The 13,103-nt window shown below is 45.1% G+C and overlaps 1 protein-coding gene and 1 long non-coding RNA gene across 3 annotated transcripts in view; both read left to right on the top strand.

The window, feature by feature from the left end:
• The window catches only part of KCNJ6 (potassium inwardly rectifying channel subfamily J member 6), a 172,085-nt gene extending 160,422 nt beyond the window's left edge, over positions 1 to 11,663 (top strand). For both annotated transcript variants that reach the window (XM_077193198.1, XM_054628433.2), the window contains one exon: positions 8,612 to 11,663. In XM_077193198.1, coding sequence (XP_077049313.1) covers positions 8,612 to 8,937 — 326 coding nt within the window. In that variant the 3' untranslated portion in view covers positions 8,938 to 11,663. The remainder of the gene's footprint in view (positions 1 to 8,611) is intronic.
• Positions 1 to 13,103, top strand: part of LOC143696637 (uncharacterized) — a 268,836-nt gene that overhangs the window by 114,923 nt on the left and 140,810 nt on the right. The window lies entirely within an intron of this gene.

The raw sequence follows: 13,103 nt of genomic DNA, 5'->3' as shown, positions 1-13,103 counted from the left end.
GCTGCTGCTTCCCAAAACTTCCAGTGATTTTGGAACTGGAACTGGGCTGTTCCTTCCCAAAAATTCCAGGGATTTTTGAACTGGAACTGGGCTGCTGCTTCCTAAAAATTCCAGTGATTTTGGAACCTTTGCTTGTGCTGCATTTCCAAGCATCCCTTCTCACCAGCATCTGCCTGGCAGGAACAAGTGCTTTACCTTGGGCTCTCTTTCATCTCCCCCTCTGCTCTCTTCAGCCACAAACCTCAAAACAGCCCCCAGGATATTTGGTGGGTGATTCACAGATTTTGCTGTCAAAAAGCTCCCAATCTTGCCTTATTTCCTGGATTTTACAGCATGCCAAGCTGCGAATTCACAATGTTTTGTCTTTAATCCTGGCGTGCAAACGTTTCCCCAGGAAAATGTGACATTTTTAGAAAAAGCTCCAAGTCAGGAAAGTTCAGCACGGAGCAAACCTTGGATGTCCAGCATTTTAAGGAGAGGAACAAAAGCCACCCAAACATGCAGACTGGAATTAGGTGTGGAAGAAGTGGTGGAATAGATCACACTTCTATTTTAATGAGATGTTTTAATGAAATCCCCCAGCAGTGACAGCACAAGTGTGCAGCAGGTACAAAGTGTCACAGAAAATGTTTCTTTTGCAGAAAACACCATTCCAAGGAAAGGGTTTTATTCTCCCAGCCATCCCTTTGGCATTGATTCCCATGAGTAGGAATTGAGCAGTGCCTTGTTTTGGTGTCAGTCCCACTGCACTGGGTGCTGAGTGCCTGCTCCCCAGGACAGGTACAGATGTTGAGGGCTGGGTTTATTTTTCCACTAAAGATTGACTTTCCATGCACATTCCTTGAAGGATCAATCTTGGAAGAGATCCTGCACAAAAAATGTTCAATCCTTTCCTTCAAGGCCAAATGCATTTCACAGAATCTCAGAATTCCAGGTTTGGGTGGGAAGGGACATTAAAGCCCATCCAGTTCCATCTTCCTGCCATGGCAGGGACACCTCCCACTGTCCCAGGCTGCTCCAGCCCCAGTGTCCAGCCTGGCCCTGGGCACTGCCAGGGATCCAGGGGCAGCCACAGCTTCACCTGTGCCAGGGCCTGCCCACCCTCACAAGGAACAATTTCCTCCTAATATCTGATCTAAACCTGTAATGTTTCAGTGTGAAGCCATTCCCTGGGTGCTGTCCCTGCATCCCCTGGAAATTGTCTCTCTGCAGCTTTCCTGGGGCTCCTGCAGGCCCTGCAAGGCCACCCTGAGCTCAGCCCAAAGCTTCTCCTGTGCAGGTGAACAATCCCAGCTGTGCCAGCCTTTCCTCCCAGCAGAGCTGCTCCATCCCTCTGCCCATCCTGGAGCCTCCTCTGGGCTCTCTGCAGCAGCTCCAGCTCTCCCTGGGCTGGGCCCAGGCCTGGGGCAGCTCTGCAGGTGGGAAATCACCTGAGCAGGGAACAGGGGCACAATCCCAATCCCTTTCCTGCTGCCCACCTGCTTTGGATGCAGCCCAGGTCACATTTGCCTTTGGGATGAAAATGCACATTTCTGAGTCGGGCGTTTTCTATTCTTCACTTCCTACTTGTATTTTATATGTGCCCAATTCCCAACTTCTGCCTCCCCTGTGAGGATTGGAGAGAGAGGAACCTGCTTCTGATCCACCCAGGATCCTCTCAGCTCCATCCAGATCCACCCAGGGTCCCCTCAGCCCCTCACTGGTGGCTCAGCTCCCAGTGCTCAGTGTCAAACCCCACAGGACCCTTCTCCAGGGAGGCAGCAGCTGCAATCAGAGCCTTGCTGCCTCTTCCTGGATATTTTCATGGAATTCTGGAGCAGGATGCTCGTGAACCATGGCAGGGGAGAACATCCCACCTGCAGGAATGGGGAGAAATCCCTTGGGTTATAACAGTGTGTTTGTAGAAGGTCAGGACAGCTCTTCTCCTCCCTCAGTGCTTTGCAAAATGGAGCTGCAGCTTCTTTTAACCAAAATTCCCACAAATCCCCCCGTGGTGGGCACCCAGAAGGAAAAATAAAGCTCTTGTGTGGTGCTGATCTGAAATCTGGGGAAGCTCTGGATCCATAAATGCATCCCAAGAGCCAAGCACAGAGCAGGGCACAGAATCCTGGCATTCCATGTTCCAGCTCCTCTGAACTGAGCTCCCAGTTTTGAAGTGCCAGTTCTGGAACCAGCTCCTCTCTCTGTGGTCTGACATTATTGGATTTAATAAATTTCCCACATTTAGGTGGCAGAAAAATGTAATCATCACCCATTGGGAAAAGATCAGCTGGAAAACAACATCAAAATTCAGACACATCAGGATTTGCTGGGCACAGCCTGAGTATGAGGCTAAATTGAGGTTAAATACTGGCTGAATTGTAAATTTATGGTAAAATTGCAATTTTTGGGTAAAATTACCATCTCTTTACAAGCAGTTTATTGAGAATATGTTGGTACATTTTGCTAAAAGTGGCAGCACATTTGAGGCTGGATCGGGCAAACTCTCCTGCCTCAGCAGGTACCACTTGTCAGAAGGCAAAAAATGAGACACAAATTACCCAGCATTTAATTCCTGATAGGAGAAACAGAAACCAAGTAAATCAAGCATTTCTAATTCAGCATTTTTCCACTGGAAAATATCATTTCACTGGCATTGAGATCTCCTGCAGGGGGGGAAAAATGCATTTTAACAGTTTGTAAAAGACTAAAGCCTGCCCATTTTTTTCTTATTTAGGTGTTGCATTACACAAGATATCACATTTGAAGAAGTCAGAATGAAACCAGAATGCTTTGAACAACTCAAGTTAGATTTTGTTTAGAATTTAACTTAATATGAACTTCATTTTTTTTTTAATGCCTGTTATTTGTTTTAGCAAGAAATAGAATTCAAGGCATCAGAAAGTTCAACTGACTTGAAATTATGGCTCCAGTTTCCTGTGCATATTCATCTCTGGGCAAATGGGAGCTGATAATCTGCGTGTTCTCCTGCAGAGCTGTGATTTCCTTACGGGCTGGGGTGGTCAGAGCAGCTGCTCCAGCCCACTCACTCCATGGCAATTTGGATTTTCGGGATGGAGCTGGTCCCTGCTCCCTCCCCAGCTACCACTGAGACCCCTGAGCAGCACTCACAGATGGTGGCAGCAAATAAAATCTCAAATATGGTGATCTCCTCCCGAGTAAGAAAGGTGGAAATAGAAATATCAAATTACACGTATCGTTGGCAGGAAAAAAAAAACCTCACCAGTTTTAATGTTATACAAGGAAAAAGAAAACAAACAAAACCCAGCAAAAGTTAACTCCTTGTATTCTAATAAGAATAAAAATCATCCATCCTCACTCCCTTTGCCTCACAACCCCACAACACAAGGGTTCCACTCCAGACATGCTGAAGCAAAGATATTTAAAATATTTAAAAGGCTCCCAAGCACCTGTGCAGTTTTGGCTTCTTTCAGGACGTTTTGACATTTCTCAGGGTGAGATAAACGACCAATTTCCAGGTGTGCTCTGAACCAAGTCATCAGAAACCCTGGGAATTCCCCTTTGCTACCTCTGAATGAGAGATTTTATATATATATATATATAAAAATGCATTTTCATATATGATATATATTTTTAGAGTTACATATATTTATATATTATATATTATATAATATATTTTTATATATTTATATCTTTTTATACATTATATATGTTTATATATTTTATATATTAATATAATATAATATAATATAATATAATATAATATAATATAATATAATATAATATATATTATGTTATATTATACTATACTATATATTATATTATATTGTATTGTATTATATTTTATTATATCATATCATATTATACTATATTAATATATATTTTTATATTATTATATATTATAATATATAAATATATGTTAATATATATAAAATATATATTATATAAAATTATATATATTTGTGGGGTCTTTACTCAAATAAACTGAACTACCATAGCTCTATTGTCAGCTGTACCTAAATTCTATGATTTTATGCTTCCAGCTTTAAAATACTGCAGTGAATTCAGAGTCCAACACAACATTTTGCTTCCTTCTTTTTAGCTTGATTAAAGAGGACCAATGAACTCCCATGGAATGTTTCTGACACTGACTTAGTGGCACTCTGGAAATTTTATTCCAAATTTCTGTCTTTTTTTTTCCTTTTCCTTGAGGCAATCATTTTCACACCAGGGAGAGCTGTTTAGTACAAATTTGACAGCAAAAAAAAAAAAATTCTAGAGGAGGGAGGAGGCAGAGAATCCAGTGCCAGCACATCTCCTGCTTCTCCATCTCAGCGTGTTCCTGGTGGCACAGCAGAGAAACAGAGCCAGCGAAGCAAAGCTGGGGAATTTGCCAAAGCCCACACAGGGTCTGCAGGAGAAGAGGGGGATCAAGCAGGGGGTCCTGGCTCCGAGCCTCTGCCTTGTTTTTAATAGCCCACGCTGCTTTCTTCTTCTCCTGAGCACCCAAAAATAGCCCCAAAAAAGTGACAAATCCTTCAGCAAACAGATTGGAGCGCAAAAGGTCAGCAGGGCACAGAGCAGAGCTAGTGGGTCCCGGGTGGGAGCCTGGAAATCCACCTGGGTTTCCTGGAGCTACAGGAAAGGTGCAGGTTCATCCAATTCCCTCAGTATTGGGGTCGTTGGAGAGGGATTTCTCTGCAGAGGGACAGGACACAGGGAATGGCTCCCACTGCTAGAGGGAGGGAGGGATGGGTGTCAGAACCCAGGACATTCCCCTGGCTGCCCTGGAGGACTCCAGAGCCTGGCAGGGGCTCAGAAACCTTGGCACGGAGTCAAAGACACCTGTGCCTTGGATTTTAGCCCATGGAAACAATTCCCAACTTTGTGTGAGGAGTTACAAGCCACAAGAGTTTGAGTAGAATGATGGTGAATTTGTCACAAAGTAGAAAAGTAGAATTTTGAAGTTTTTGGAATGGGGGTTCAAGAGGCAAGATGGAGGAATCTGGGCGTGTCAAATCTTTCTCCTTCTTCTTCTTGTTCTCCATCTTCTGCTGTGATAGTGACACTTTTAAATTAGTTTGGAGTAGAGACAAACTGTCTAACATAAGTGATAAGTATTGAAGAATTATTGTAAATAAAGTACACATAGTTTTTAGTATTAAAAAATAACAGCGCCCTGAGGGTGGTCAGAGTACCTCAACCCACCCTACTAAAGAGACCTCAGTGAGTCAGAAAGACAATGAATTAAATAAGAGCAAATAAACAACCTTGGGAACGAGAGCCAAATAATCCCATCTTCTTCCTCAGTCTCATAGCTGAGAAAAAGAAACTTTCTAACACCTCAGAGTCATCTCAACACCAAAGCCCTGATCAGATAGGACGTTGGGAATTAGGAATTGTTTCCTGTGAGGATGGGGAGGACCTGGAATAGATTTCCCAGAGGGGCTGTGGCTGCCCCTGGATCCCTGGTGTGTCCAAGGCCAGGCTGAACAGGGTTTGGAGCAGCCTGACCTAAGAGAAGACCCCCACCCATGGCAGGGGTTGGAACTGGAGGATCTTTGATGTCCCTTCCAACCCAGACCAATCTGGGATTCTTTGGTCACGGTGATGAAGCAGAATTCTCCCATCTTCTCCCTCCTGCCCCAGACAAGGATTTTGCTGCTTCCTGAGTGCCACAGCTCCATCAGGAGGCTGCAGGAATTTACCTCAAGTGGTTGAGAACTTCCTCCACGTTTAGTTTTGGTTTCAAAAGGTTCTGACTTGGTTTGAAAAGCCAGGTGTCTGCTAAGGAAGGCAGGAGCCTCCCTTGAAATGGCAAATGTAAACCCCTCTCTCCAAATTGTGATAATTTTGAAATTAAAAAGCTCACAGGCAAAAATATGGGAATAGGAATAACAGTTCTTTAATAGGAAAGAAAATAAAAATAAAATCAAAATTCAGTAACACAAACCAACACTGCCAGAGTCAGAGCAGTCCCTGTTCCCCTGTGTGTCAGGGGGTGGCACAGCCCCATCCCATGGGGGCTCAGCCCTCCTGCAGTGCCAGCTGTGGCTCTGCTGGAGCAGGGATCCTGCACAAGGGGGGAGTTTTCCTCTGCAGCTCCAGGGCTGCTGCAGATGGGCCTGGGCTCCCTCTGGCAATGCAGGGCAGCAGAAGCTGCTCCTCTGGCAATGCACTGGGCAAAGGCTGCTGGGCTGTGCCAGCACCTCAGATTGGATCCAGGTAGGAATGCTTGGCTCCTCCCCTGGGCAATGCAGCATCTCCCCATGGGATGCTGGGATTGGATCAGCCCTGCAGGGACACTCAGTGGCCATGGACAGCAGAGATCTCCTGCAGGGAGGATTGGCTGTGGGAGAGAGAAAGAAAAAACTGCCCCATGGACAGCAGAGAACTGCCCCAGCTCTGACAGATGGGAATAGAACACACAGCCCCGGGCACACCTTTCATCCTGAGAGATGTTCTCATGATCCAAATGAACCTTTTGATAAAATAGATCAAAACCTCTGCAGGGGTACCTCAACAAAGGCTGCTGTGGATGCAGACTGAAAGGAATTCAACAGGAGCATCACAGGAAGCCTCAGCTCCCAAATGGAGACCCCAGACCAAATTTTGTTCTCCTGCACAGCTCAGTGAAACCCACTCAGCCCAAACATGGGGACACCCCTGTGCTCCATGCACAATCTGCTGTTGAGTCTTACTCCAGGCTGAACTGTGGAGCAGAATTCCCACAAAATGATTGAAAACAGCTACTCTTGTGGGATATCCCAGATAATTTACTGCAGCAGGAATTCTGCCTGGTCCTGCCAAGTGCCAGCAGCAAATTGCTGAACCTCAAAACCTCTGTGACTGTCAGAGAGGTGCAGCCAGTCGTGGGCCATAATTCTTGGCTCCTCATTTCATCTCCCTTTTTTTATCCCAGAAATGGAATTTGAAGAGAAAAGGTGCTGCTGTAAAAAAGGCCTGTCTTGAGTAAAACAAAAGCTGAATGAGGTTTTCACTGTGTGGAAATGGCAGGGCTGGAAAATCACTGTATTTCAGCCCAAACATGGGTTTGATACCTTGGTTCTGAAACAACCTTTCCCCCTGATTGTTTTAGAGCATTTTATTTTTGATGGCTCTCATCCCAAAGGGAAACACTGCATGGTATGAGTGTCTGACACAACATTTTATTGTCTAAGCCACCATGAAATCTTCAATTTCTTGTAGAAACAAAGACCTTTTTTAATCCCATTTAAAAGCAAACCAATAAAAATTTTTAATAATAATAAATAACAATAAAACAACAAAAAGCCAAGGTAGCTTGGCTGCCTAAAATTAAAAGTCTCCTGTACCCAATCCCCATAATTTAGTTTCACTGACTTGAAAAATCCTAACTTCTGTTCTAGCACTGGAAATGTTTAATCCAGCTGTGGAAAAGGAATGGGAATTAAATCATTGCTGAATGGGAGCCTCAATTAAAAATGGAGATCAACATTTTGGAGGAGGGTTTGTTTTTAATGAGCTGTAAGTTTTACATAGTCCAATTAATCTTCTTGATTTCTGCAGAAAATTGTCCCTCCTGTTTCCCACCAGGCAGAACGATTTTTCCAATTCCAGCTTTAGCCCCTGCAGTCCCACCCTGCTTGTTTTTCTCTCTCCAGCCCACGGGGTTTGTGCTCTTGGGCTGAGATTTGGATCATTTGTCCTTGGTCCCCTGTCACAGTCATATTTTGTGAAAAATCCCTTTGCCCAGGATTCTTCTCCTGGGAAGCTGAGAAGCCTCAAAGAAAAAGGAAAACAATAATTATCTGATTTGCTTCTCCTGTGTTTTGCTGCCTTGGAATGTGGTTGGAGATTGTGTATCCAACAGGTGAATTCTTTTGACTTATTGGCAGTTGGGGCCAAGCTGTGTCAGATTCTGGAGAGAGTCAGGAGTTTTCATTATTATCTTTTAGCCTTCTGTCTGTATCCTTTCTGTATTCTTTAGTATAGTTTAGTAGAGCATTCTTTAATATAATATAGTATCATAAAATAATAAATCAGCCTTCTAAGAACATGGAGTCAGATTCAGCATTCCTCCTAATGACAGGGCACCCAGAAAATACCACAGTCCCCAGCAAGAGCAGGAATTGTTTTGTCTCCTTGCTCTGTACAGAGACCTCACCATCCCATAATATGAAGCTCAGACCCACACACTAAAGCAGTGCAGAATCTGAAAAATATAAAATTTAAAACCTGAGGCATGAAGAGAACCCTTGGATCAGGGGATCAGGGTGGGCTCCAGCAGGGGGAAGCTTTGGTGACAGTTCCTGTTACCATGGGCATGTGGCAGTGGGTTTGTGACAGCCAGGAGACAGAGGATGGCACAGTGCCCCACCCCACCTGAGACCCACAGCAGGTGAGTTGGTGAAGCACAGGCAGAAGAGAAATTTTTGATAAAGAAATTAATATTAAAATCTTCACTGGCGGACTGAGCCTTTCTTATTCAGCACATACGCAGGAGCAAAGGGCATCAGTTTGCGCTCCCTAAACCCGCCATGTGAGCTCCACCTCGTGTGATGTCAAACCTCCTTCTGTCCTTCTTACAGACAGAAAAAACTATAAATCAAGGGACTTGGGGAAGCCATGGGCCCTGATTACAGCACTTATTCCTTCTCTGTTGTTGCAGGGATGACCTGCCAGGCTCGTAGCTCCTACATCACCAGTGAGATCCTCTGGGGCTATCGCTTCACGCCCGTGCTCACGCTGGAGGATGGATTTTACGAGGTTGACTACAACAGTTTTCACGAAACCTATGAGACCAACACCCCCGTTTACAGTGCCAAAGAGCTGGCAGAGATGGCCAGCCGAGCAGAACTGCCCCTGACCTGGTCTGTTTCCAGCAAGCTGGACCAACACGCTGAGCTGGAAACGGAGGAGGAGGAGAAGAACCAAGAAGACCAAAATGAAAGAAACGGAGACGTGGCCAACTTGGAGAATGAGTCCAAAGTGTAGGACCAGGGGAGAAATAAAGGCCACCTCCTTTATCTCCTCCCTCTCTGCTCCCTGTTTCTTTCTGCGACACGCCTTTAATTTTTTTTCTCTTCCTGTTATTGGTAACTCACGGAAAATAAACATTTTAGATGAGAAATCCCAACTTCAACCCCAGACTAAGCCAAGGCGTGGGTTAAAGCTGCAACACCCATCAGGGATGGTGGAATCTCCCCCTGGCAGGGACTGGTGGCCCCTCTCCAGTGCAGACCTCCAGGTTTTTCCACATCAACAACAAAAAAACCGATCCCTGAACGCAAAGGAAATGGATGCAAGGGATTTTAAAGGAAAGACTGATTAATGCCCACCAAAGCAATGGGCCTTGGCTGAGTTTTTATGTATTTCAGGACACTTTCACAGACTGGGTGACAGTGGAATGGGCCTTGCAGCTTTAAGAGGAAGGTGAACAGAGGGACCTGCAATCCCCCACGACCCTGTACATATGCCTTATGTAACTATTTCTCTCTACATTTAGTAATAAACGCCGCATGTACAAAAGTACTGTAGTAAAGAACTTCTAAATAATGTACACAGCTGTGTAATTAATGTAGGTTTAGAAACAGAGCTCTAGAAATATTGGGATGCAAAAACTAACTACCCGTCGAGTAGGCATTTCTCTTCAAATATTTGCAGTGTAAAATTGATTTTAATTTATTTTTCTTTCCCCTCCCTTCTATGACTCTTCTAGTGCATAACATTTTCTTCAGTGTACCAGACTGGCAGCTATTTAGAGTACCTCACTGTTGGCCAAACAGATTGTTTCACTCACTCTAAAAAGCCATAAGTCTGGGAGAGGGCAGGGTAGAGAATTGTATTCCTGACATACTGTGAAAATGTTTACAAATAAGGCAAAACCCTTCCTGGTTACTCTTTTTTGGGGGCAGTTCAACTGAAAAATTGAGGCTGTGGCAAATTCATGGCTAACCAGAATTTCCTGTGTACTTTTCATGGAACAAGCATGTGTCATGTGGAGGTGTTATCCTTAACGTGCAATATCCAGGGAATCTGCTCCCATGGGATTTCAGTGGAGTAGTTTGCTACACACAAAAAAAACCCCACACACACAAGCCATTGAAAAATGAATGTTGCACCTCAGCCAGTAGATTTTAGCTACTTCATCTGGGAAAGAAACAGCTGGATTTCGTGTGGAGCTGGAACCCATGACATCTGCAATTTGCTGGTGCTGAGGCGCGGGGGGCACGGCGTCCCTGGAGGTGTCCTTCCACCAGGATTCCCAGGAGAACACACAGGTGGATCCTGCCTGGCTCAGGGGAGCCCTTCCTCAGTGAGTTCCTCCACGTTAGGTGACTCCCTGGTTGTTGGAAATCCCTGGAAATCCCTGGGCATTCCATCCCAGGGCAGAGGGAACTCACATCGCTTCCATAGGAGTGGGGGAGCTCCACCAAGAACAGCATTTCTGCCAGCAAAGGAGGAGAAGCTGCAGCCTTAATTCTGGGGGGTTTTTTCCATGCCTGCCTACTCCGGGAAGAAAGAAAACACTGAAGAGAATCTGAAGCTTTTTTTTTTTTTTTTTTGGTACAGAAAACTTTACATTTAAAACTTTACATTTAAATAAAAGAGAAAAAAAAATAAACCTCAGGAGAAACTTGGTGGGCAGGTGGAAAATTTGCACTGTGATATAGCTTTGGCATTAAATTCACACCTCTTTTCCTTTTTTTTTTTAAATTTTCTTTTTTGCTGGTACCACTGCCCCTTGCTACTTTTCAGAGAGGGTGGCTGATCTGGGGGGGCCTCCAGGTGAGGAGGGCACAGCAGGGCCTGGGGAAGGGAAGGGTTGCACACCAGGGCAAATCAGACTGGATGGGAAGAGGATTTTTTGGTTTCAGCACTGACATTTTCCCCTAAAAGGCATTCCCAGGATGCAAGGAATGGTGCAGGATGAGGATTTTTGGGCGGATGAAGGTTGGGACATTTCTGAGAGACAGCTCTTGGCCACAGCTCATCCTCCTGCCCCAGCATCAGCCCCGTGCTCCAGCCCATCCATCCCACCAACATGGCTCCCCAGCAGGGCTGATGAGGGTTTTTAGGGTTTTTTGGGTTTTTGGGGGCTCCAGAGCCCCTCTGGAAGCGTTGGGGCCACCCGCGCGCACCAAAGGTGCACGAGCTGAAAGCAAAGCTTTGCCTCCGAGGACAAACCTGCTTTGTGCTCTCACAATTCACTGGGCCACTCTAGAAGTCGTTGCTGCAGGTTGAGAAAATTTGAGTTGCAGCTCAGGGCCCTGATGAAACCTTTTTTTTTTTGTGTCCTTCAGCACGGAAAAAGAGACTTTCCGCCACTGGGGCATGCGCATGTGTAAGCTTTATTTTTGTGAATAGGGCACTTACAGCTTAAGGTGTGTGTGTGTTTTGTCTCTTTCTCTCTCTCTCTCTCTCCCCCCCTGTATTTTCTCGTCTTTGGTATCCATGTAGTACGGACTGTAAAGTTTATGAGATCTCATTTTTGTAACATAAGCTTTAAAAAAAAAAAATATAGAAGCCTCCAAAGCTTTCAAACGGGGAAGCTTCACGGAAACTTTGTACTAGAATGTCCCTATCAAACACCTCTATTTTTCTACAATGATTGATTAAGCAGTTTAACAATGTATTTTGTGTCAATGATTTCAACTGAATTGGTACGGAGACAATTAAGAATTGAATGCTGTTAATTAACAATGGATTTTCAAGCCGTATATCCTGAGTGGTGTTTTCATTGACAGTAAATCATTTCACCCAGGAATTTCAGCTCTTAGTCCTGAACAATATTCAAGGAAAGCTCAATTCCCTGTGGGAATATTTGTGGTAAATGATATTTAAGGGACGTGGCTAATGTAACATCTTAATGTAATTGGCTACAGAATTAATCCAGACCCATTACACCTCGATTTCATTCACTAATATATTTTTATGGCTTTTTCTTGGATTATCTTGTGATTTCTAGGTGAGAAAGAATTTCCAGAGGTAAATGTGAGCTCTCAGTTACCTCCTGGAGCTCTCAATTCCTTCTTCACTGACCAGAAGCATTGCTGAGTGAGAATGTGACCCTCAGCAAATACCCCAAGCTCAGCTTTATCATTTCCCAACAAATACCATTTTATCAGAATTCAAATAAATCACCAAAGTGATTTTTGAAGCATCACCCAAGAATGCAGATGTCCTGGTGGGTGTCTATAGCTGTTCTGATCTGCATCTTTGCCCTACAACACCAAAGCCATGGGAGCCACCCCAACAAATTCAGCAGCTGCCAAACCCAGGAGGGACACAAAAAGTTCTTGAAGTTCACTTCAGGGTTTTGGTTTCAAGCCTGGGTTGTTCGTGTTCCTCTGTTGGAGTTAAAGAGGCCACTCAGACCTTCCAAAACCAGGGGAGGATGAAATTCCTGAAATCCCTGTTCTGTTTCCAGCCACAGGGCACCACTCTGGGCTGTTTAGGGAGGGGAAGGCCTGGAATCAGAGCTCCTTTCAGCCCAGGGATGTCCTAAAGCACATCCCACTTCTCTCAAATACAAACCCAAGAGCCACGGGAGCACTGACAGCTCCAGCCCCTCTGCCAAGGGCTGCCCTGCTCTGGAATTCTCCCAACAGCCCAGCTTCACCTTTGAGTGTGGAAGGATCCCTGCCCCTGGCAGAGGGTGGAACTGGACGATCTTCAAGGTGGCTTCAAATCCAAACCATTCCAGGGTGCTGCGGTTCTGTAATTCCAGGATTCTGTGAAATCTTTGGGGTTTTTGATGGAAGAATGGAATATCCCTCATTCCCTGGGCCCAGCCCGCCCCTCAAGGCATTTCCAGGTAAAAGGCTGGGGCAGGATGATGCCCAGGTTTGTCACCTCCTCACAGGTTTGTCACCTCCTCAGCTGGAGCCGTGTGATCCTCACTGTCCAGCAGAGCACAGCCCTGGGGGGATGCACTCTGTCATTCCCAGAAAACCTGGGATATCCGGCCCTCCTGCCTTTTGGAGATTTGAAGTGGTGAATTTATAGAATTTCCTCCAGTTCTTTGATGTGGGTGTGAATGAGAGGCTCAACATAATTTGTCTCCTGTGCTTTGGGCACCTTGGACATTCCTTTAGCAGCCACCACCAGAGCTTCTGGCTGTCAAACATTAAATTTTTCCTGCTGTGGCACTCCCTGCC

Source organism: Agelaius phoeniceus, chromosome 2 (assembly GCF_051311805.1).
Source record: "Agelaius phoeniceus isolate bAgePho1 chromosome 2, bAgePho1.hap1, whole genome shotgun sequence".
In the NCBI taxonomy this organism is placed as follows: domain Eukaryota; kingdom Metazoa; phylum Chordata; class Aves; order Passeriformes; family Icteridae; genus Agelaius; species Agelaius phoeniceus.
The sequence above is the reverse complement of the archived record's forward strand: the minus strand, read 5'-3'. Positions and strand labels throughout refer to the sequence as shown.